Consider the following 26,326-nt stretch of genomic DNA (forward strand, 5'->3'; position numbering starts at 1 on the left):
GGTCACATAGTTTAAGATCTTGTAGGTCTTGTATTGGTGCTACAAACTTTTTGATTTGATGTCCAGCCCTTATGTGTGGCCATGAGGTTTGGGGGTGGGGACTGATAGGAAATCATGAATACAATCTCACCAAAATGAGTTTTCTCTCTCTCTCTCTCTCTCTCTATGGTATTTTCCCTTTTTGAAGTGTAGCACTACTTCAAATACAATAAACCTTTTGAAGTTGTGTTTGCTTTCCCCTGAATGTATTTAAACAGGGACCTGTAAGATGAACTCTGACTTAAACACACTGTGGCTCACTCATTAAATTCCAATATAATATACAGCAAAATATTGGCGTGCAAATTCTGACACCTGAAAGGCTATTTCACTTAATTCATATATTTACCGGCTGCACCGTCTGAAGACACATTAAGTCTGTGTTATACCCAGCTGCAGCTTGATTGACAGCTAATCAAAATCAACATGATAATTAAACTTCACATATTATATTTTCTCATCGATGTTTGCAAAGGAAAGAGAGCAGACCTTTAGAGAACCGTCCTAAACGCTCTCCTGCAGAGCCTTGATCATATCAGATGCAGACTAGCTTTCATAGCCAATAATGATCCTGTTTATAAGTGTAAAATGTAGCTATATGAGGAATTTATTATTTAAATAAAAACACAACAAAAATTACAAACCCTATGATAATGTTCTTACAGAGACATAAAGTTAATTTACCCAGTTTTTGTTTAACTTTCTGCTCACTGCATAAGTTTCATTTCTCCAATACTGTAACTAGTGCTGGTGTTACGATCAGAGGGGAATATGGTGTGATTTTATGATGCAGATTAGCGATATGGAAAGTCAAGGGTGGGGGCACCGGAAGCATGTTATCTCTGTGGGTACAGTTGACAACTTTTATGAGTGAAAATACACCCAATCTGATTGCATCAGCTCCTGACATCACTGTGAACATACTGATACATTTTTGAACAAGGGTTGGTTACTTAAAAAAGGTCCAGTCACATTATGGAACATGGAAAAATACTTCCTTGATAATCAGTCATCAGTTTTCAATGTCATGATTAACCTGGACCTGGACAGGAATGGCTGTTTTCAAGTGGCTCTTTTCTTTTTTTTTTCTAAAATAACTGCACCATGGTCTGATAGGGGACAGCTCCATAGTCTTTTAGCTATGCTGTTCAAAGTGGACTTTGCTCTGTGATGTGAAAGTTAATGGAAAATGTCTTACAGATGGCATGATGAGCAAAACAGAAATCCTTTGCAGTCTCATATTTCGAAAATCAAATTTAAACTGCCTTTAAACTGTCAAGGTAACTCAGACTGTAGACTAACCCTTACTTGCCAGTGCAATTTATTGGTGATATTATCATTTTGGTCATAGTGGAGTAAAAGACACTGAAAACCTTCACAGTCAATGAGCCTCAAGCGCTTAAGTGGAGCCAGTAACAAAAGCCTGACAGCTTATTTACTACTTTTATACTCTTGTCTCTAAGGATTCTAACAGAATGGATTTTTTTCCTGCTCCCTTTTAGCAATTTATCCTGAAATGGCCTTTAAAGTTCACAGTGATGACCCGAAGCAAAGGGATGTCATTGTGAAGGGTTTATTCGTCTGATCCTCTTCATACTTTGTGATTTTGCATTCTAGCGTTCCCATTTTTCGACAGTAAAAATCCATCAGGGAACCTCTCACCGGACAATTTCTGGCACAAAGGAAAAAAGGAGCAGAAATAAGCTCAAGTATGTAGGCCCTATTGGAAAGTCTTTTAAAAGAAACTCCCATAGTGAAAACCACATCATGAGTAACACCCTTGATAGATACGGGAAAATCTGTCAAATATGAGTTCAAGTTCAAGTTCAGGTTTACTTAAAGCCCAGTATCACTGTTTACACTCTCAGAGGGTTAGACAGGTGTGCAATAGATGCCAATCCGGAGAGCAAATTACAAACAATACAATCATACTGCAAAGGAAAACATACTGGCAGGCAATATGAGTGAAATATTCTCTTTGTGTGTACCATAGTTGTGTCATGTTAGGTCTTGCTCCACTGTGAATTGGTCAGACAGACAGACAGGAAAACTAATCGATTCTCCAACTCCTTCTTTCCTGCCGCTATTAGATTGCTGAATAACAGTTGAACTGAACTGGGTGTGAGATATGGAGCAAACGCCACTGACAGCTTTGAATGTATGCGTGTAGTTGTTCTGTACGTCATGTGTGATGCTGTGAACTGCTATGTGATGTTTTCTGTTGTTGTGATTTTAGCTGGGAACTGTAAACAGAATTGCCCTTTGTGGGATAAATAAAGTTTTCTGACCTGAGCTGACCTGAGACGGATAGATAGATAGATAGATAGATAGATTTTACAGTGACCTTGCTGTGTTCTATCACATTTTTATGGCCTTATGATTTTCACACGTTGATCTTCAAAGGCCGCATTCAATAAAAGTTTATTAACCTTATCCTACTGAATATTGCTATAATATTCCTGCGGGGGCCTGTAGCCTTGGGGTTGAGCAGGGGTTCAAGGGAGGAGGCAGAGCCACACGGAGGATAATGATGACTGGCATGGCAGCCGCCCCAATGAGAGGAGGGACTAAAGCTTTTAATGCCGTGAGAAGCTGCAGTTTCCAGTCCGACCGGCCCACCTGTGGCAGACAACGACAGCCCAGAGCGACTGGCAGCACCGTTACACGGGACTTCCTCACCTCCGCTCTCCAAATTCACACCAAAGACCTCCAACATGTTCCTCTGTCACCTCCTCGTCGTGTTTCTGCTGGGCACCGTCGCCAACGGTGAGTCAACTTCATGTCCTCTGTGTGAATAACTTGACCCGCACTGAACAAAAGCAGTTTATCATAGACAGGTTATTCATCTGCAGAGCTGCTGATGATCCTTATAACGCATGCAAATGGCCAAAGTGTAGCCATACATGTAAAGAATAGCCACTGAATGCTTTTTGCTACTCAAGTAGAAATACAGATACTTGTGTAAAAAAAAAAAAAAAACGGCTTTGTTAGAAGAAGTACTGCTGAAACTTCTTTGTCAAGTAAAAGTAAAAAAAAAAAAAAAAAAAAAAAAAATGCAGGCTCTGAAATGGAAGTATGAAAGGGGTAAAAAAAAAAAAGTAGCTCTGTGAAGGGCAGTCTTTTTTCAGCAACCGGCTGTTTTTTGTTAATAATTGTGGTAGTGGCAAAAGTGCAGAGCTAACCGAACCTCGCGTCATATGACTGTAAAGACTAAAAAACTAAAAAAAAAAAAAAAAAAAAAAGACTAAAAATGGTTAAAGTTAAACCATTTTAACTTCAAATAAAATAAAAGACACTGTGCTGAAAATTATGAACATTAATTTAACACCAATTTGCACATCAGTTTTCAACGTCAGCAGCAGAACTCGAAACATTGTGATCAACATTAGTCGGCTTTTAAATGTGTTATTGTCCCATTATTAAGGTTGAAATCGGTCTTGATGTTGGGAAGGCGGGCAAAAATAATCGATACTTCTCACTGATGTATTAAAACCTAAGTAATGAGCCTGTTTTGAAAATGTAAGGAATATAAAGTGCAGATATGTGTGGTAAAATGTAAGGAGAGAAAGTAAAAAGTTGTCAGAAAAATACTGCACATACTCTAATGACGTACAGAAACTTGAAAAATGGACTAAACTCCAGTAGCCTAACTGAGTATTTCCTCTTAAAATATTCTCTCCATAATATGTTTACAATATCTTATGGTACTGTGTTTTTATTGTTAGTTCATTATGAAGTAGTTTTATGTGCATTTATGAGTTTTATTGAGATTCCTTTGAACAGAAACACCAGAGACAATCAGCCAAATCACACCACTCCTTTATAAATGACATGGTGATCATGACATTCTTCATTCTAGTTTTTCAAGCAAACACTTATTTTTTCCTCCTACTATTTCAATGTACATTTCCTACAATGTGTTCAAGGTGGGGGTTCCCCATGCCTCCCCAAATAGCAACTAAGTCTTAAACACTGACTCACCGCCCCTCCGGCGTGACTCAAAAGTTAAGGGGGTGGACAGATGCCAGGGAGAAGGCACCGGTCAAACAAGAACTCCCTCAAGTGCAACACACTCCAACCAAGTTTATTCTGTGGGCATAGCGGAGCCCTCAGCAGCGTGGTGAAGTTGCCTGAGGAATTTTCATGAGCACCCTACAGTTTTGCGTCGCTAAGCTTCACCCCAGTTTAATCCTTTGGTCATCCTCGTCTTATCTGGGACAGTTTTGAAGCACATCATTGTGTTTTGAAAGCCAAGAGGGATTGAGGAAAAGGGCATATGAGTTGAAATGTTGCCATATGAAGCCTAAGAGGCACTCACTGTCATGTGCCATAGCCCTGGGTTAGTATGCGTGCTTCCCCTGTTGTCATGTGTTTAAGCGACTTGCTCATAGGGAACCACAGAGGGAGAGAGACAGAGAGGGACGGGGAGACATGGAGGCTCCAGTGTGGGGCATGATTGAGTGTGTCTGAGGCAGCAGTAAAAAAAAAATACAGATGAAAGGACCTCCTGAGGGTCGCGACTCTCCTCCCCTGAGTCTGGTGCCACAGACACATTTGCTCGTGCCCCTAATAAGAAATCTTCCACAGAGGAGACACGCTAAATGCCTGCCTCCCTTCTCCTTTTTCTCTGCCTCTGCTTCTTCTCCCAGAGCACATATGTCGTGTCTACTCCACATGTGTCATGTTATGGTGGCTAGTCATCATTATGTCATTGCCAGAGTATGTGAAGTGTCTGCACAGGAGCTAACAAACGGCCTTAGTAAATAGCTGTAAAGAACAGAAGTAAATGAGGAAGTCAGTGCCAGTGGACGCTAGGGCTGGGTATTGGCAAGGACCTCATAATACAAGACGTCTCATGATACATGAGTCATGATACGATTTGTGTGATGACACGATTTGTGTCACGATAGGTTTCAGCACTCAGTACTCAGAACTGACTGCACGGTGCACTAAATGTAAATGTCTTAACATTATATGAAAATAAAGTGCACAAATGATGCATATTGATACAAGGGCCTAGAGAATCAATGCAGTATTGTGAAAAATAATATTGTGATACTCAGCTGTTTTGACATTGTCGCACAGCTCGAGTGGAGATGGAGCTCTGAGTCTCTTTTGGAGGCCAATCCTGGACTGATTTCTATTAATCTAATCACTAGAAAGGGGAAAATCCTTGTTGTGGTGCGCCACCTGATTACACCGTCATTCCTCTGTGTATCACTCACCTCCCCCTTCATTTGTTTCGGTGCAATATCGCTAATTGATGGGGTGTAAGTGGAGGCAGCCTGTGCCTGAGCCATTAATCCCCCCTCTAATTGTTGATTCACTCCACAGCGTAACATTTCCACACTTCACACACTCCCATCTGTCTGCAGTTATTTTTAAGCTCTGTTTTTATGCATACACTTGTTGCTGTTTTCTGCGCTGTGCAGGCTTTCTATTTGCCCAAAGTCTTTCTCTCTCTCTCTCGCTCTCTCTCTCCCTCCCTCTCTCTCTCTCAGTTGCCCTGTCCCTCTTGTATCCTGTTGGATTAGACCTGCTTCAGGGCAGTAAATCTCACTCTGTAATTGGAAAGCATGTGCTGGCGGAGCTTTAATAGGATATGATATGTGCCGAGGCCCTGCAAGTGAGCTCTGCTCCAGGGAGCCATCTGTTACCTTGGTGTTACAGAAGCTCTGTTTGCTCAGACTGGGAGAAGACGTACATTTCACTCCCTCTACTTCCTGCATGGACGATGTTAACCAATGAAGGAAAATAATCTTTGTAAAGTAATCAACAGAGACAGAGAAATAGAGGATTTGACCAGCATCCGTTCGTTAACTTGTCCCCCCTTCTGCTGTCCTTGTGAACAATAGTGGAAAAAACTCTGGCTTACCTCTCTCTACCATGCCAGCTTATTTTGTGTGTATGCATCTGTGTCCATCTGCCTGTATAAGTGTGTCAGGCTCCAGGCCATTCCTATTAACAGCAGGAAGAGCCACCGGTCCTGGACCAGATGAGATTTGTGTCTGCAGATGAGTGGAATGGAGAAGATGTGCATAACCGGGGCAGTGAGTTTGAGCTTTAATACGCTGCAAATAATTTCCATTGCAACAAGTAATTCATTCTCCTGTTTTCCTTTAAAAATGTGAGAAAATATGAATTGTTTATGAATATGTCGAACCAAGTAGATTAGCCTGAAAATGAGACGTTTTTTGGTAAAAATCGGGAAACTAGTTGATCAGCATTGGAACCAAGTGAGATTATCTCATCCCACTGATGGACTTTTAAATTACTTAAAATTACTTAAATTACTTTAAAAAAAATGGAGATTTTTTGCAGTGATAGGACTTGATTACTTTTATTACTTGTCTGTTTATACTACTTGCCATTTGCTGTATTTATAGATGAAGGCATCTCACTGAATTTTGTCCAAATGGAAACTTCCCATAAAAAGAGTAAGAACAATCGATGCAAAAAAGGAACAGTAACAACACACAGAAAGACAACTGAGTGGATTCACTTTCTGAATATGTGTGAAATAAACCAAACTGGTTGTGACCTCCCTCATTGCTCTTCCCTTTTCCCCCTCAGTCTTAGACAGCTTCCCCCGTGCAAGCCCTAGGTGAGGCAGAATGTCAAACATGTCCTTCAGCATCCTCCAAAACACATTCACAGGATATGAAGCACCATGTGTGTTCTCTGAGACGGGCTGTTGACACAAGACACCCTACTCCTTTCTGTGAGATGGGTCCACCCCTGGTGAACTGGCGTCACCGTGTTTCTTTGATGAGGCGGCTGTGGCGGCCCTCGGGCCAGGTTTTCTTGTGGCAAAAGGGACGCTGAAGGAAGGAGACTGACCTGCCGCCGTTGTAGTGTGTTTGCATGCTTGTGTCGGCATGCCACAAGGTTGTAACGAAGAGATGGGCGTCTTTAAATACCAGGAGGTCATAAAGCAGTATGTAAGAAATGTTCGCTCTCATTAGACGGTGAGGGGATCCAGGCAGCGGCTGGTAATTAGGCTGAGCTGAAGTCCAGTAATGTTTCATGTCGGCCACATTCTCTCCTTTGATCCGCTTGTTTTAGATGTCACATTCTATCATTACCGATTCGTGGCTAGTGTTGGTGGTGATATGCACACACCACCTATACTAAAGGTTAGCCCTTCTCTTGACTTCACACTGTCTCCTAATGAGATCCTGCCTTTTGGCCCGAGGCTCTTCCTGACTCTGTTGGGTCACAGCCTGTCAGTTCATCTCCTGCTCTGTGTGCATTCTTTAATCAGGTCTTTTCTTTCTCACAGTGCTGCTGGATGTGATAAAGAACTATTTCAGGAATGCGCTCGCCCTAATCACTATCCGTTAGCTGGAAATGTTTCATGGCAACTCTAAGAAAGTAGGCAGCATTTAGGATTCCTTCTGGGAATTAGCAGCTGTTTTCCATAGGCATGTCATCAATACCGACATGAATTCAGCCCTGGGCCTTTGTGGACAAGCAGTCAGGATGCTGGTGGTGGACTGGATCTGACAGTTGGTTCACGAACAGGTACTTCACAGGAGGGCTATTGTGTCACATGAATAGAAATCTGCTGAAGTCTCTCTTTGTGTCTCATGGTTGCAATTTGAAGTGAGGCAAAGCCATGACAGCTGGTAACAAGCGTCTTCCTTGGCAACTGATGCACTCCTAAACTGCCCAAATCTCAAGTGCGCTGCAAAAACCTCCGTCTTAATAAGTCATTTAGTCTCACATTGTCTTAAGATGTTTGTTCTTAAAACAAGTAGAAAAAACTGCCTGTGGGGTGAGATAATCCCATTTCTTTGTGATGCAAATCAACTTGTTTCCACAATTTTCTTGAATCATGTGTCATTTTCTTGATCCTAGCGGGTTGATCGGCCTTAATCTGCCTTGTTTCAGCATATTTGTTCCCAGAAAAAACATCTGAAACAAGTGAAACTACTTTGGAAAGAAGTGAGATTCTATCATCCACTGGCAGATTTTTTCACTTATATTAAGAAAAACTTTTTTTTTTTTTTGGATCATTTTAACACTGAAAATGAAACTGAATCACTTGTTATGATGGAGGTTTTTCCGGTTTCTGTAATAATTGTGTAGAGACAGAAGGAGAGAGTGAAGCAAAGAAAAGAAAAAGAAAAGCATGGCAGCCTCAGCACACTTCTGTTGTTTGTCAGTGTGCCCTTTTCCACGTTTTGTTAAACTCAGTGGTCAGTATTGAGTTAGACTGGGACCAGGACTTGCTCCAGGAAGGGAGGGGGCGGGGGTCAAACCGGACCTCCTGATCCACATCCTCCTGGGTTTGTGTTCAAGGGTGACCTTAGACCCAGTTGTGACCCTGCCTCACCCAGTTATCCCTTTTGTGTCTGTTGGGGATTATCCAGCTGTAGGTTAATTCCTCAGAGAAGAGGCTCCCTGTTAGATGGGCAACACAGGGTGTGTTCTTAATTACTGCAATGCTCAACGAGGGTTTTAACAATTAATCGCATCATGGAAATCACCACATGGCCTGCTACGGTATCCAAACTATAGAAAATGCTCATTTTTTTAAATTAAGGTCTAACGTGTGACATAACCGCCTTATAAATGAAGTATTGTGTGGTGCTACAGAGATGGCATGGACTAAAATCTTACTCTTCAGACCTAAGAAAATAAGTTTTTTTTGGTTAAAGCACATCATCATTGTTTTAAAGTTTTTTTTCCAGTGAAAATGAAAACTTCCATAACAAACATGAATACCATTCATACCATTCAACCCTAGCTCCAGCTGTATTACACCAACTCTTACTGTCACATCATATTGTCACAGTTGGCTAACGCCTGCTTATCCTCTCCAGACTCATTACAGTGCACTAACTGTCATAGCAGGACCCAGAGGAACCCAGGGCTTGGCCTCTACCTCATAGTTTAACAAATGTTGTGGACTGTGGTGGTAGTGGGAGGGAAGTTGAAACAAACAATGTTCCAGCAAATTATAAATGTTATTTTAAGGTCACATGCGAATGTTCTCTGGAGATTTGGTAGCTGATTATAGTAAAATGTCGCTTTCATTATGTAAGTCTGGCTCACATTTCCATAGAGCCTGTGGTTCATGGAAATAGATAAATCGTAAACCATTAATTGTGGAAGCAAACGAGACAGAGCCATTGTTTTTCTGCATGTTTGGTAAGTCATAACTTCATGCTAGAATTTCCATATTGTCTATTACTTCCTCATGCATCCATCAAACACACAGGGCTGTTTATGTGGCAGTGACCGCAGGGTTCTCTCCACGACTGTACCGGGGTTAATAGGGTCTTGTGCATTATGCAAATCTCCTCTGAACACTGGACCCATGCAGAACGTGAGCAACTTATATGATACAAACAAAATGTCAGGACTGTGTAGCCTCTAATGAGACTAGATGTAAAGCCTCACTTTATGACTCAAAATCTCACAAGGTGAAGTGTTGTGAGTCTTGTGATGGTTGCATTACGTTGTTGTTGGGGTGTACACCGTTGGTTCAGTAATGTGGGCTTTAAGGGACTCAGCTATGCAAACCACTTATGAATTACTCATCAAAATTTGCATCAGTCTTACCAGGGAGACAGTAAGAAACTCCAGGAAACAAATGGCATCACACACACACACACACACACATACACATACACACACATACACATACATACACATGCAACCACAAAAACGTCCCTCTCATTTGTTTCCCATCATTGTGGCAGTGTGTTTGTTTACTGTAACTTTTAGAAACAATGGCCCGTCCCTTGTCTCCTGTAACTTCTGCCATCTCTCCCTTGTGCTGGCGATAATGACCTACACTGTATTTGCACACAGGTGGAAAGAGTGACATCAGTTTATTGTTGAGATCTCTAGGAATCTGGTGAAGGGCATCATTTGAATTCATAGTACAGCATTGCAACCTTGAATCTCATCTCTGTATTCCCTGTTTGTTGTTTACAGTAAGTCTAGCTGTTTCCTCCAGGCAAAGAGATTTTGCTGTTACACAGCATATTTTACAGTTTGACAGTTATTTGGAGTTGACACGTGCTGAATGGAGCGTTCTTTGTCCCCTCGCAGGCCTGACCTTGCTCTGGAGCAGCATTTTTTTTAAAGCTATCTCAAAGTGTGAAATTAGGTCCCATGGTGTAAATGTATATAAACCGACACAGTGTTGATTTCAAAGTTACATTTTGTCAAAAGGACAAGGACATGCTGCATTTCATCACCTTCTCCCTTTGTTCATAGACATTAACTCTTGGCTGTAGCTTTGGCATTGGCTTTGCAGTGTTACCCACCAAATCACACACCTTTTATAATCTACTCTACATCATGCAGGCTGAAACTGGCTGCCCAGTTTAGTTGAAACAAAGTTAAGGCTCTCTGTATTCGTTTGCCAAATGTTAGCGCCTTTACCAGAAACCCTGGACTGAAAACAAATTCACAGACATCGCTACTTTTCCAAGGCTGAAATCAGGGATCTCACCAATGGCCTGAATGTGGTGATTCTGTTAGAAGAAGATAAAGTTCCTGCTGTTGAGATATTAATAGAATGTGGGGTATGCAAGGAGCAAGACACTCTATAAAATATAAAAAAAAAAAAAACAACAACCTCAAAAAACTTGTGAAATGTTTGACTTTCAACTCAGTTGTTTGTGGAAATGCATGAACAGTGATATAAAGGAACAACTGAATCCATACCAATCAATCCATACCAAGATAGTGAGATCACACAGGGAATTTCTAAGTAACATGGATAGTCAGCGTGGGATCAGTCAGGTCTAATTCAAGGTTGTTGTTGTTTTTTTCCATGAGTCTTTTTTGGTTTTAATTTTGATGTCTGTCAGGCAGGTAAGATCAGTCCATTCCTGAAGTCTTCATCTACTAAACTGATACATCTGTGTTTTACGACAATAATCTCATGCTGTGCTGCTCTATTCATTGATTCTAACCGTCCTGCCACTCATATTCTTTATTACTTATAAAAATGTCACCAGGGATCAAAAACATATCTCCAACCTTTCGTCACTCTCTCGCCTGTTATTTTTGATTTCTTTGTGTGTGTGTGTGTGTGTGTGTACGCAGATGTACTCAAATGTGTGGTGTCCACTCCTACGAGGTGTGCTGGTGTGTGGTTTTCCATTTGTAAATGAGTTTCGATTACCAAGTGATAAAGGCATTAGGTCACATAAGGTGGTGTACACTTAGTCATGTTGGAAAATGATCACGTTCAGAATCTGATATTTGTGTTGGTTTTCTCAAGACTTCCTCATGCTTTTGAGGTTCCTGGCAGAGGAAAGCTGTTTGTGTAAGGCGTCCACATATTGATGTGTGGACAAGCTGCCAAATCTGGCTGTTGGTGCTGCAGCTTGCTCCCTCTCTGGCTGCTGAAAGGTGGTTGTGAATGCAATCAATCAGTGCATACAGATGAGGAGCTGAGGTAAACAGGCTGAGCTATTATCAAAGACCTCCTACTGTTTGTACTGCTTCTTAAACTGCCTTGTGGCCTCTCCTGTTCCCCATAAACACAAAGACCAGAACGAGAGTGGGAACCAGCTAAATAGGAACAGGCGTCACAACAACGCATTTAAACAAATAGGGGTAAGCATTTTCTTTTAAGATGGCCAAATGAACTTGGCTGCAGTAGTGGCTGACACATCTATGTGCAATAAATAGACCTCATTAATTTGTAATCACTTGTGTCACACCATTTGTCAACTGCCGTGAACTTTGAATGTTTAGTTAAGACGCAGCCTTATTGTTTTCTGGGACTACAGTGGAAACTCATTTTACCTAAAGACAAAGCTGCAAAAGGTGTCATCGGACGTCTTTCTGATGCATCATGGCCCTCAGAATACTGTTTTTGCGATGTCATATGCCTAACAACAGAGGTTGAGATTTTCACACCTAATTCTATTCAGCATATAGATGATTTCGTGAAAAACCTTAATTCTAATTCTTATTTCAGTGATTTTCATGAGGCTTATGAAACCATTTCAAAAAAGTTTTTAAAATAAAATACATAATGGTGAAGCTTAAACCAAGGCTGTTTTTCTCAGTTTAGTTATGTGATATTTTGCGGATGCACAATTTCCACCTAATAGCAGAAATAATAATAAAAAAAAAATGCATTGTTGTTTTTTGTTGTTTTGACTGTGATCACAGACCTGAGCTTCCTGACTTTTTAGTGATATAATGGTTTACCTAGGAGAGGGGGAGATACAGTTAATCATTGCTTGTTTGTGTATATATTTTGTGGCTGCAGGAATGACAGCATCGGATCCTACCACACATTCTACCACTGATTATGTCAGCACCCTTGGTGGGAGCACAGCCTCCACTTCTGAAGCCCCTGGCACACCTTCACCCTCACCAACAACTACAAGCTCAACTTCTACACCCTCACAGCAGGGAACCACCACAGTGTTAAGCACCACCCTAGAAACCAGCGATTCTCCACCCTCACCGACAACCACCCAGGAGCAATCCACCACAACAGTAACGTCTACAACAGAGCCTACAACTGATGAATCAACCACCACACTGACAGCAAGCACGACCACTAGTACGGAAACAGGAAGTACACCATCAGTCAGCACATCTGTGACTACGGAGATGATGTCCTCCCCTCTGCCCACTGAGTCAACCACCACTCACTCTGCCACCACCTTGGAAGTTTCTGACACCACTGTGTCTGGGAGTGCTAGCTCATCTACCACCAGCCCAGTTGACTTCGCATCAACTCCACACAGTGGTACAACCCTGTCGTCTGAAACCACAAAGACAAGCCTACCCTCCACAACTAGTGAGATAACGTCCACTGCATCCCACAATACCACACACATCACAACCACAGCACATACAGGGACTGACCTTACTAACTCTCCTGTAACTACAGAGAGACCCACTACCATTTCCATGCAGACAGTAACCTCAGCACCCACAGAACCTGCAACTGCACTAACCACAGAGCCAGTAGACACCACTAACACCACCTCCGCAGTTCCCACGTCCTCTCCAGAAAACAGCACACCTACACTTACTACTACTGCACTAACCACAGAGCCCACAGAGACCACTAACACCACCTCCGCAGTTCCCACGCCCTCTCCAGAAAACAGCACACCTACACTTACTACTACTACACTAACCACAGAGCCCACAGAGACCACTAACACCACCTCCGCAGTTCCCACGTCCTCTCCAGAAAACAGCACACCTACACTTACTACTACTGCACTAACCACAGAGCCCACAGAGACCACTAACACTACCTCCGCAGTTCCCACGTCCTCTCCAGAAAACAGCACACCTACACTTACTACTACTACACTAACCACAGAGCCCATAGAGACCACTAACACCACCTCCGCAGTTCCTACATCCTCTCCAGAAAACAGCACACCTACAGTTACTACTGCACTAACCACAGAGCCCACAGAGACCACTAACACCACCTCCGCAGTTCCCACATCCTCTCCAGAAAACAGCACACCTACAGTTACTACTGCACTAACCACAGAGCCCACAGAGACCACTAACACCACCTCCGCAGTTCCCACGTCCTCTCCAGAAAACACTACACCCACAGTTACTACTGCTACACTAACCACAGAGCCCACAGAGACCACTAACACCACCTCCGCAGTTCCTACATCCTCTCCAGAAAACACTACACCCACAGTTACTACTACTGCACTAACCACAGAGCCCATAGAGACCACTAACACCACCTCCGCAGTTCCCACGTCCTCTCCAGAAAACACTACACCCACAGTTACTACTGCTACACTAACCACAGAGCCCACAGAGACCACTAACACCACCTCCGCAGTTCCTACATCCTCTCCAGAAAACACTACACCCACAGTTACTACTGCTACACTAACCACAGAGCCCATAGAGACCACTAACACCACCTCCGCAGTTCCTACATCCTCTCCAGAAAACAGCACACCTACAGTTACTACTACTGCACTAACCACAGAGCCCACAGAGACCACTAACACCACCTCCGCAGTTCCCACATCCTCTCCAGAAAACACTACACCCACAGTTACTACTGCTACACTAACCACAGAGCCCATAGAGACCACTAACACCACCTCCGCAGTTCCTACATCCTCTCCAGAAAACAGCACACCTACAGTTACTACTGCTACACTAACCACAGAGCCCACAGAGACCACTAACACCACCTCCACAGTTCCCACGTCCTCTCCAGAAAACACTACACCCACAGTTACTACTGCTACACTAACCACAGAGCCCATAGAGACCACTAACACCACCTCCGCAGTTCCCACGTCCTCTCCAGAAAACAGCACACCTACAGTTACTACTGCACTAACCACAGAGCCCACAGAGACCACTAACACCACCTCCGCAGTTCCCACATCCTCTCCAGAAAACAGCACACCTACAGTTACTACTACTGCACTAACCACAGAGCCCACAGAGACCACTAACACCACCTCCGCAGTTCCCACGTCCTCTCCAGAAAACAGCACACCTACAGTTACTACTGCTACACTAACCACAGAGCCCACTAACAACTCTTCAGCAGTTCCCACATCCTCCTCTGCACCTCCCTCTTCAACCTCATCCATCACCACAGACACTACCAGTAGCACAGAGATGACTACACTCACAACTGGACCCCCACCCTCTTCACCTTCTTCCATCTCAACCTCCAGCTCTCTCCCTACTAACACCTCCCCAGGCAGTAGCACCGTAGTCCCCACTGGAAATACTACCACCCCTAATCCCTCAACAACCACCTCTGGAGGTAGGCCTGACAGCATGATGGGTGCTTGTTGCTTACAGGTTGAAGTGCTTACGAGCTGAAGGTGCATTATGCGAAATTACCAAGGCTTGACTTAAATTTGGACCATTACAGTCAGCTGACAAATAATATGGAACAAGCATGTAATTTTTCAGTGAGTTGGGCTAATAACGAGAGCCATGGAGACTCAACCTTCCAATTACGGGCTTATTCCACATTTTTACCAGTTGAGTCTAAATGTCCTCACTTAAACTGACCCACTGCAATTTTGCAAGGTGCACCTTTAAAGCTGCACTAGGCTGCCCTAAATGGCAGTTAGAGGAAACTGCTCGAATTTGAAGGACTTCACTGCCCCAAAAACAATGAAAGCTAATGTAAATAAATTGCTCACAGAATGTTTGACAACCCAGACACTCTGTGATGCTTTATAGCAGTGGATCTCAATTGTTATGGTGTCAAGGACCCCCAAATTGATACACATCAGGCCACAGACCAGTTGATAAGATGTAGGCTCAGGGGTCCCCATCTGATCAGATTAAGATTATTCCTTAACTGTCTATATGGCAGATTGTGAGATTAACAGTGTGACACCTGTGAGCCAAGTAGTTATTCTTATACATGCTGTCATTAGGCTAACTTCTAGTCAGTGAAATTATAGTGAAATTTAAATATTCCTAATTTTTCTGGCGACCCCCAGGAACCCTCTTAAAGATCCTTGGGGGGCCCTGGAACCCAAGTTGAGAACCACTGCTTTATACTAAAGAATACCAAAAGATTGAGAGAGACAAAATATCTAAAGTAGAGTTGAGCTTTCAGTGAACAAAAAGTTTGCAGTTGTTTTGGAGGTAGATTGTTATTTTGATCATACATTTCAACTTCCTGCGGGCAGAGAAGTATGCTTACCAGTATGCAATATCATAATTTAATTGGGGCAAAAAGAGAGAATATATGCATCTCATTTAGGTGCTATGCAGCCCCACTTTGTGATTTAGGCTGATTAGAGGGGGCGGGGGGCTTACATGATAATTTCGCCTAGTGCACCTTTGTGGCTATGTTTATTTGTTATGCTTTCCGTTTCAATGTCCTTAGATCGATTCTTACATTTTTCTCTATGTTATAGTGACGGACCACACTACTGAAACCACTGGTTTAACTCATTCCACTGAGCCAACCAGTGGAATCATAGTCTCCACCACAGTCTCCTCCTCTACCGTCCTCACCACTACTGACAATACCATCAGCACCGTCAACCCAACAAGTACCACAATGCGGCCAACAGACATCACCAACAACTCGACCACAACAATGCCGCAGACCACCACCCCGATTCCTCCTTTCATAGGTTTGTAGCTGTCAGGGTTTGATGTCATTTCATATGGATGCATTTGAAGCACTTGGTCAGATCAGGAATGAGTTTCGTGCATTGGACAAAGAGCAGAGATATAGCAAGAGGTCAAACTCATGAACATGACATGAATGAGAGGTGATGTCCTCAAAAAGTTACTTGCTCCCAATAGCAGAGCTCATGTACGAAGCTAACGATAGCTATTCATACTGTGGCCAGAAATGTAACTTTATATAATTTCCGCAAGCCGAAATGTTATATACATATGGTGCATTGTCATTATCACAAGAAAATCCTCTCCAATTTTGCACCAAAATATTTACTAACTTGGCTGTTCAAACACCACAGACAATTGTCATCAAATTGTGCCCAAACTATGTTAAAAATCTTTTTTTTTTTTTCTAAGGATCTACAGAATGACAGTTTGAATTACACACGCCGCAACATTGCTGACATATGACATTACTTTAAAAGTGCGGATCAAACAAATTAGCCAAGTGTAGTTTCATTGGTAGAAGAAAAAATATGTCCAACTCAATGTAGTTTTAGGCCAAGGCAAGCAGAGTGGTCCTTATTTCTTCAAGAAATGCTGATGAGTCCACTGTCTTTTTCAGGTCTCTGCTTTGTTGACGAATCATCAAGTGGCATTAGTATGCATGTGTTTATTCCAACCAAGAGAAGCTGATTTCATCAATTAGCATACCTTCAGCCCTAGAGGAGAAACTGATCAGTAAATTGAGCTGTTGTAGTGATTAGTTGGAATAAAACCTGTATATACATAGCTCTTGTTAGCACATAGTTTGCAGTCCGGTGTAATAAAGTCAGGTATAAAAAGAACACGGAAAGGTGGAAACAGTTCAGTGGAGAAAAACAATAAGATGGGAAGATGCTTAATGTGTTATTTTTCTTTGTCCTGTCACCAGAGTGTCCTGCCAGACCTTGTCCAGTTGAAACTGCCTGTGTCGATGGCACCTGTCAGTGTATCTCTGGTACCTTCCTGCAAAATGGCCGTTGTACACCAGGTAAGGATATGTGTTATGCTGATGATCACGTGGTAGTTATGACACTTTGGCTCAAATTGACTTCTCCCGTTGTTCCTCCTCGCCTCCTTTTTCCTCAGCCCAAGTGTTCCCCGGCCAGCTTCATCTCACCTCCTTGACATTTCAAAGTGAAATGAGCGACAGGACCTCAGCGATATTTCTGAACACAGCAGCCAATATATCGGCGGCGGTAGGTCTTGCACTCACAAAAACATAGTCATCACACTGTGTTGTCCTCTCTCAGCGAATAAAACATGTTTGTTCTGCTTCATAGCTCAAAGTTGTCTTTGAAAATGAACCAGGATATATACAGTCTGACGTTGTGAAACTGACGTAAGTACCTCCTCTTTCTCCCAGAAGATACCGTTATTATCATGTCTTGCAAACAGGTTCTCAGCTCTTGTGTTTCTTCATGCTTCTCCAGGCAAGGCAGCGTACAAGCAACTGTGAATAACATCTTTGAGGATACCAATGCCACTCAAGACTCTGTTGATGAGCTTATTAAACAGGCTATAAACAGCTCTACTGATGGACTGTTGGCTCAGGCAACATATAATGGTATGTCCTGCTCACACACTCTGTAAGTCAAGGGAAGGGTAGTTTGATGCTTGAATGTGACAAGACAAAAGAAGATATTTTAGGAAGCTCTTAAGTTTCATTAGGCCAATTCCTCAATATTTAACTTCTGAAAATAGGGCCTGAAATAAATATCTTTTATCAAGTTTGAGCTAGGATGCCACTGAGGACTGCTGAGGCTGAGATCGAACATAAAATTTCATCGATTAAAGTAAATATATGTCAATATAAATGCAGTTTATTAGGCAGTGGACATCTTGATTTGTTTGAATTTTAAGACAGATGAATGGTTGTCTTTAAGAGAAGACAACCATCAAGAGCAAATTTGAAAACTTTCAGCTCAAGAATACAATTTATTCATGAGTTTTTTTTTTTTTTCTTCGGAAGAAACATTAGAACAAATAAATATACAAGAGCTGTTTTTGATAATATATATATTAGGGCTGGGCAAGTTAACGCGTTATTATCACGTTAATTCATTAGACTATTGACGCCGATATTTACTTTATCGCGCATTAACGCATGTTGCTCACACGCTTTTATTTTGTAAAAGTCTGTTGCACTCACATTACCTAAAGCCCAAACGCGCCCAAGAACGTTTGCCCCCGGTGTGCACGTCATCACGTTGAAACAGACACAGGCATGGCCCGACGACATTATAAATCAGTGTAGTTCAAATACATTCATCATGTCTTCCTTTTAACTAAAAGACGTTTTTGGTCCTTTTAATCAGACATGGGATGTTTATTTACCGTGACAGTTACCGTAACTTCCTCCTCTTTCAGAAAGGTCCAACTGACAGCCGGAGCGGCACCTGGCAGATCCAGCAGAATAGACCTGGCCGGGTTGCCCCACACCGCGCGTTGCCGCGGCCGGTGCTGGCCGGTACTGACGCAGTGCCGGCCAGCACCAGGTCTGCCGGATCCCCGCGCACACAGACTGCTTTAGCCTACTTTCATTATAAACAGACTTTTGTTTATATGCGGTTGCAGCAGCACAACGGACAGCAACACAGACAACATGGTTGATTATTGATTGCGCAACAATCGCTTGTGAAAGGTTGTTTTCTCTTGCTGGTCACATTGTGCAAAATAAAAAGAGAGCTTCTTTATCTAATGAAAATGTAAATAATCGTGTGTGCCTTAGCAACTGGCTTAGTGCAGAGGAATAGAAAAAAAAAACAGAAGTCCAGTAAAACATGCGCTTTACATTCTAGTCCCCTGTAAAGGAAGTTTCAGTAGTGAACTTTTTTGTGCTTCACACTTTGATATTGAACATAGACTGGTAATGCTGCTCCCTGTTAAAAGTTTCTGCTGTTACCTCAGAAATTGCCTGTTTGTCCTGATTGTGGCTCAGGATTTTGTTGGTAGATTTTTTTTTTTTCATAAAGAGAATGTCCTGGCAATAAGCTTTAATTTATTATTATTACTATTATTATTTATTTTATTTATTATTATTATTATTATTATTATTATGACATTTTTTAAGTTGAGATTTACACTAAATAGGCTATGTGTTACTGATAAGTGGTGATGTTAAAAGTGTTTGCACAACAAATGTTATGGCACTTTCGTTTATATGGCAGCAGAACATTGAAATAAAAGTGCTCTTTACACTACTTATTGGATTTTGCGAATACAATGCGATTAATTGTGATTAATCAGGCAAATTATGCAATTAATTGCGATTAAAGATTTTAATTGTTGCCCAGCCCTAATATATATATTGGCTTTCTTAAGCAAAAGTTAAGAAAAACTGACACTTGTATTTTTTCTTAAGAAGGCTTTGTGAATCCAGCTCCTGATTGTTTGAGTCAATCATCTCTCAAATGTTTCTGTATTCTTCATGTCAGGAACGAGCCTGTGTGACCAGGAGCCGACGCCCTGTGATGCCCTCACGACTACATGCTCACTGAGAGACGGCCGGGCCTCGTGTACCTGCAGACCTGGCTACATCATTGACACGTACTCAACACTGAGCTGCAGACGTAATGCCAGCTTTATCTCCTTTATGGATAAATATTCTTGTATCTTATTCTTCATGACTGATATTATGTTTGACTAAGCAGACTAGAACTGGTTTCAGCATTTATTTTTATGCATCAAAGTTGACTCCTGCACCGTATAGTGTTGCCATAGTGCTATAGATTATTATAGACTACTATATGCGTGGAACACATTAAGAGATGCATGCACGCAGACGGCAGCCCACAGGGTCTCTGAACCAGTTGACGTGAAAGATTGCTGCCTGTTTTACAGTTGAGAGAACTGTAACAGAAAGTCCTTATCCCCTCCAAAATAGTTTGGTGTGAGAATGAGGGAGAGAAACAACAGGGAAAGAGAGCCGGAGAGATGCAAAAACGGGGTCAAGTGCTGCAGACTTTTCCTCCAGGGTGACCCGTGACCCTGGCATCATATATCTCTTTAATTTATTCCTTTGCAACAGGGTCGTTTCCGTGGAAACAAGTGCAAGAATCACAGCTCCCTGTTGTCCCAAGGTTGAATTGGTTGTGACCAACAAGAGCTGCTATAAGGAGAGCTAATAAAGAATAAGGCCCTTATTTACAGACACATGCTGGGTGCTTTCCCAAGGAAAACATAATGTACTATTATGCACTTGTTGCTAATGGTCATCATTCAGCGTCCATTTTAAGGCACTAGAAGACGTTGTCATTATACTCTTAATAATCTCATGGCCCATGCAGCCAGTCGTGCATCCCCACATCTCCGTCTGCTGTGTGTGAACTTGTGGTAATCGGTTGACATTTCAGTCTCTCTGTACAGAACCTCATGTTCTTGCTGCTCATGATGTTTCATGTTCTCTTGTTAGCTTGTCCAAGTGGATACAGGGAAGTGGACGGCGAATGCGAACCGTGAGTAAACACATCTCTTAATTTGTTTATGGAGTGAACTTCCTTGTTTATCATTTGCTGGTGGTTGGGTGTGTGCGTGTGGGTGTGGGCATGTGGGGCAGTGTTGCAGAAAACAGGTTATAGTTTTTGCGTAGATGTTGCTAGGGCTGAGCAATATCAACAAAAACAAACATCACAATATTTTTGAATGGAATTTTTCAAATACCTCAATATTGATATTGTGACGTTTTTGTTGACTAATGGTGCCTTCCCGAAATATTTCATTAATTAAGAAACAGTTATTAGTTATGTGGATATGATGACCAAGTAGGTAGAGGCAAATAATAGAACAGTCACAACAGAACTAATAGCAGTCTAATAAATTCATTAAACTGCATCCTTTTACTGTCATGCAGCCTTTAAAACCAGGGAATGACAATGTTTATGCCGTATCTTTAGCCTGAACCAAACTGCTTTATTTGCCTGACTTGAGCTTAACACTAACCTCCACCAAAAGAAACCATAACTGTTCATTTGAAAAGGGATTGAGTCAACAAGGACAGCTTACACCAAAGAATGGTGGTGGTACTCCTTGCTATTTAACAGTTTTTCCTGTGGGAAACAAAGTGACTCCGAGCCGGCCCCAGTTGTTTTGTCACAAGTTGGCCTCATCGAAAATCAACCAATCATTTAGAAGTATAGATAGGCATCAGCTGCCTGCTGGCATTATCTAAAAATTAAATGGATCTGATGTATCAGTGCTGAAATGATCCAGCCAGCAGCCATTAATACAATGGAGGAGGGTGGGGTCACCAATTCATTTCAACATTTCAACATCTCATATTCTTAGGTTAGTTTATTGTATATACTTAGCCCTTATTGTCTTTAGTGTATATATTTAGTGTATTTAGTCTCTATTGTATATACTTCTTAATTTTAATTTTAATTTTATTTTATGTTTTTTATTGATGATGATGCTGTAACGTGGGAATTTCCCAGTTTGGGATCAATAAAGTATACCCATCTATCTATCTATCTATCTATCTATATCTATCAATCGGCCAGCCACTAACCAGTGGCTCCATAACGATGAATGAATTTCTTCAAAATACAAATGTGAATGTCACTGTATCAATTTTTTTGTCTTTCAGATGTCCATTTGGCTATTCTGGGTTCAACTGCGATGACTGTACGTTATTATACAGATTTAAAATGAAAATTGTAGTAGTGTCAGTAGTCTAAGTGCTGTATTGATGCCAAAAATCTCTCTCCTTATGTGTGTTTAGCGGCTCTGCTGGCGGTGGTGGTCATCTCCTGTGTCCTGGGGGGAGTTCTGCTCATCATGGTGCTGTCCTTGCTCATATACTGCATCTGGTGAGCGTATTAAAAAGACTATCTGCTCCACATTTCCTGAGCCCTTGTATTGATTTTCTCTTGTCCTTTTGTACATAATGATCCATCCATAAGGCTCTCTGGAGAGAACTGCATCATTATGAACTGCATCTCGCAAATTTGAACCTCATCAGTTCAAATGTACTCAGTCACTCGCTGCCTTGCAGGAGGAACTGCTCAAACGGAAAGACTGAGTACAACAATAGTCCGTACCCTGTGGAGGCCTTCAGTGGCTCCTTGTCCAGTCAAGGAATCACTCCCATCCCTCGGGCCACCACTAAGTGGGATGCAGCTCCTCCCATAGAGATGACAGAGGGGGGCAGCACTCACAACCTGGTGGACAAAAACAGCCAGACGAATGGAGGGGTGAGTTATCCTCGATGTTTCTCTGCTATGCTCTACACAATCAGCTGAACTACCATGATCTCTAATCCGCAGACTCACAATCAGTGTTCTGTAATGTCACTTATCCCCTAACTCAGCCTTTAGTTTGTTTACTTCCAGCCCACCCTAATGCATACGGGCTGCACCTGCTTTCTAACTCCCTGCCACATTACCATCCTCTGTCATTTCAGAGACAGATTAGATGCTTTGATACTAAGTTTGCATCCCATGATCACCTGTATGTTACTCCAGATCATTCACAATGTGCATAGTGCTAGCATGTAGCTCACCCAATGCCTCCTGCTTTGCCTGACTCCCGATATGTTGCCTCAGGGGTTTCACATGGCGCAGAAAGGATGGAAGAAGGTAAGGCACCGCTTTGCTTTTAGACTCTGATTTGCATGTTTGCCCCCCCTGCTGATGATTTAGGCGGGTCGTGTTGAGATTAATGATGGCGTGATTCTAGGGGTGCTGGGAGACTTCATGAGCACTCTGAGGAGACTGTAATGGGAATTTCTGACTGTTGTGGAAGGCGGTGTGCTTTTATCATAATTAAAAATGTCATGACTGACAGTTCAAAGAAACACAGCTCATGCTAGAGTTTATGAATAGTCATGAATCGTTTTATCATTCTCCTTGCACGTGGGTGACTGCGGTTGCTTATGTGTGTGCATTTTTTTTCCACGTGTGTGAGTTTTATCTGTCCGTGTTGTGCTTCTCTTGGGTGTGTGTTTGTGTCAATACGTGAATGTGTGCACTCATTGGTTCTGCTGACATTTCAGACTGGATCATACGATCTCAACCCTGATCGAATGAAGACCTTCACAGGTAAAAATCCGTCCCGTTACTCCTACCTGGTCCAAGGTCATGAGAACCCCTACTTCTTACCAGGCGATGATAAGAGAAATTGAACATCTGGGGAGCTGGGAAAGGGAGTTCAAGCAGAACTGAGGAATAACACACTGAAACGGATCAAAGAGAAGTCACTGAATCAAACCTCTGGGAATACTGGTTACCTTGTTTTACTGAAGAGCACAAACTGTCTGAGTAATGCCACATTATTTATCAAGATAGATGGGAACTTGCTTGGACTCATGGCAAATCACAAAGGGCATTGCTTAAATCAAGACTCTACACAAGCACCAAAGAGATTCATTCATTCGTTGCTCATGTTAAATACAAGAATTTTTGAAGAATGTTTTTTTTTTTTTTTTATGAGACTGTGTGTGTTATGTCTGTTCTTGAGAGTGGGCTCATGTTTCTGATCATAACCAGTAGATGTCGCAATTGTTCAATATAATCCTCACACACTTTTTAGTGGAACAGGTGACTTTAGCGCGCTTTAAACAAATCATCTCGCATTGTTTCAAAATGAGCGTAGAAATGTGTAATTCATGTCCTGCAAATTGCACCAAACTGTGTGTAATGTTTACTATGTTTTTGCTCAGAAATCAAAGGCAGATTGGGTGTGAGAATGTTTGTGGGGTTTAGGGCCTGCTAGATATTTTTGCTTTACCGGTATAATTGTTCTCTAGAAGAATAACCTTTGAATGGCTTAAGGGGCTGGATCCCTGCGTAGGTGTAATTCTAAAGGGATTTATTTTGTAGCAGTCTGGAGCTGAGCACGTCTCTGTTTGTGGGCACTTCCCTGTTGAGGCTGCTGCACTCAAAATGTGCCTGTTTTGATAGTCTGTTTGAAGACTACCAACCATTATGCAATGCTTGTGATGAATCCTGTCTCTTGGATGTGCCAATTATCACTTGTGTACATTTCTTTTGGAAACACGAGTGTAATGTCGCAGATGTATGTTTTCCGTGTGTCTCCGAGACAGTGCACTATTTTATAAGTGTGTAAACTTTTGTAAATAATTTAAGATCTTTCCGCAGAGATTGCTTGTGTATGCAAAGGAAATAAATTAATTAAGTTAAACATGACACTTCTTGTTTTGTTTTTCCTAATGGATGGAATAAATACAACTGCATTATGTAAGTGCACTAACAGCTTTATCATCCCTTTAGTCAAATGTTTGAATGCGTTTGAGTCTTTTATGGCCTATTTGTATGTCAGTAATCATTAGCTGTGTATAGTAGAGGGACGTACAGAAGGTTTGTGTGTGACTCATGTGGACAGGAATAGAAATGGGCTTTGGCCAGAGTCCTACAACTCTGATTTCATCAAAGGACCAAGACGTAGGATCCCTCACAGACCTTTGTAAACTGTGTAACAAGGCACGTCCAGATATGACTAATGTGGCTGTTGAAAAAAAAAAAAAAATGTTAGTTTCACAGCTTCGCATTCAGAGGGCATGGCATCTATTCAAAGCCTGGAATAAACAAACTTAAAAAAAAAAAAAAAAAAAAAATCAGAGGAGTGCATTGACTAGAATAACAGACTTGCATCCTCTGAGTCTGACAAGATTATTTCCTCTCTCTTCTCTTCTCATTAAGGCCTGCAGCTATTCTCACATCAGAGAAATCAAATAGAAGTCGACATATGCAAGGGCTTAGGTTGATGGGGAGTAAACAGCTGGTGTCCTGCAGCGTTTTGCCCACTCGCTCAAATTGAAAATATGTGAATGATTTCATGCATACCAGTAGCGCTGGTGCAGCTTATTATGCATTTCAAAGCAGCAGGCCTTTGGATGTAATTGAATGGCCACATTAATCACAGTGTAAATGGGATCATTCCTTTCTGGTTGTCGGGTGGCTTGATATTGTCAGTGCATTTTACTGGGCGTCGCTCCATCGCAGTGCCTACCATTTAGCACCTTGCTGCCACAGAGTGCCGAAGCCCCTGCCTGACCTCTGCCTCAGGAGGAAGTCTTATTTTAGTGTTTGTGTAAAACTTGACTAGAAGTGTGATAGCACGGCATTACGACCTAGGAGTGTGTTCCTCACAGGTTCTTAAAAGCAGGGATTTGGCTCACAGGGAGGCTAAAGCTGGCTTTGCTGGGCCTTAATCTTGGGCATTGGGTCACTGGAGCACACTGACTGGCATACAGGAGACTCAAAGCAGAGGAATGATGCGCATATGTTCTCGCTGTTGATTAATGTTTGCATGTGCAGGTGCATGCATGTACTGTACATTGTGGTGCGTTTGTGTTGCGTGTTGCTTTGCAGCTTAATGCCATTGCCATTGGCAGGGTTAGCTTTTAACACCCATGAGCGGCAGAGTAAAACCCACACAAATTGAGCAGCTGCAGCTCTACACAGCGAGGAGGCACTGCAGTCCCTGTCTGGCCCGCACGGTTGACTCCGCTGGTTAACCTTCATGCCTTGTTTTAGCCGGTAAAATCAGAGGCATAGCCGTGAATATCAACTTTTGTTATTCAATCATGCTTTTCTATGCACTAATGCATGCTTTATCAGTGAGCATTCATCCATCCATCCATCCATTTTCTATAACCTTATTCTTATTCAGGGCTCTGGGGGGGTGGACCTTAACTCAGCATGAACTGGGTAGAGGGCAGGGAAACTTGCAGCTTGCCAGGGCTAACACAGAGACAGCCACACACACACACACACACACACACACACACACACACACACACACACCTATGGGGTATTTAGAGTCTCCAATTCACCTGACCTGCATGTCTTTGGACAACAGGAGGAGACAAAAGCAACCAGAGGAAACCAGAGGACATGAATGAATATCCACAATCATATTGCTATCTACTATAGCCAGTGTGTGAGGAGCCCTGAAACAGCTGACAGCAGGATAATGTTATAATTGTTAAAATCCCTCAAACTGGATGAAAGTGTAGTTTGCAATGTATGATGTAATCTAACTCTAAACTGTTTATGTGGTAAACTGTCACATGAGCCAGTATAACTACATGGCCTGTAACTTAATATTTTTATTAGTGTATTAATAGCAATCACAAGCAAAATCAAAAAAATCAAAAGTTCTTCTTTTCCTTATGACT

The 26,326-nt window shown here is 42.1% G+C and overlaps 1 protein-coding gene across 1 annotated transcript; it reads left to right on the top strand.

The window, feature by feature from the left end:
- Positions 1-2,649: 2,649 nt before the first annotated feature.
- On the top strand, positions 2,650-24,332 carry LOC115364411 (mucin-2). Its single transcript, XM_030058983.1, has 13 exons — positions 2,650-2,805; positions 12,290-14,812; positions 15,930-16,151; positions 17,078-17,176; positions 17,275-17,384; positions 17,469-17,527; positions 17,619-17,752; positions 19,623-19,757; positions 20,600-20,642; positions 21,773-21,810; positions 21,908-21,995; positions 22,181-22,379; positions 23,180-24,332. The coding sequence occupies exons 1-13, from the start codon at positions 2,754-2,756 to the stop codon at positions 23,306-23,308; spliced, it is 3,831 nt and encodes a 1,276-aa protein (XP_029914843.1). The 5' UTR covers positions 2,650-2,753; the 3' UTR covers positions 23,309-24,332.
- The last annotated feature ends 1,994 nt before the right edge of the window (positions 24,333-26,326 follow it).

The sequence above is a fragment of the Myripristis murdjan genome, chromosome 8 (assembly GCF_902150065.1).
Source record: "Myripristis murdjan chromosome 8, fMyrMur1.1, whole genome shotgun sequence".
NCBI classification, from domain to species: domain Eukaryota; kingdom Metazoa; phylum Chordata; class Actinopteri; order Holocentriformes; family Holocentridae; genus Myripristis; species Myripristis murdjan.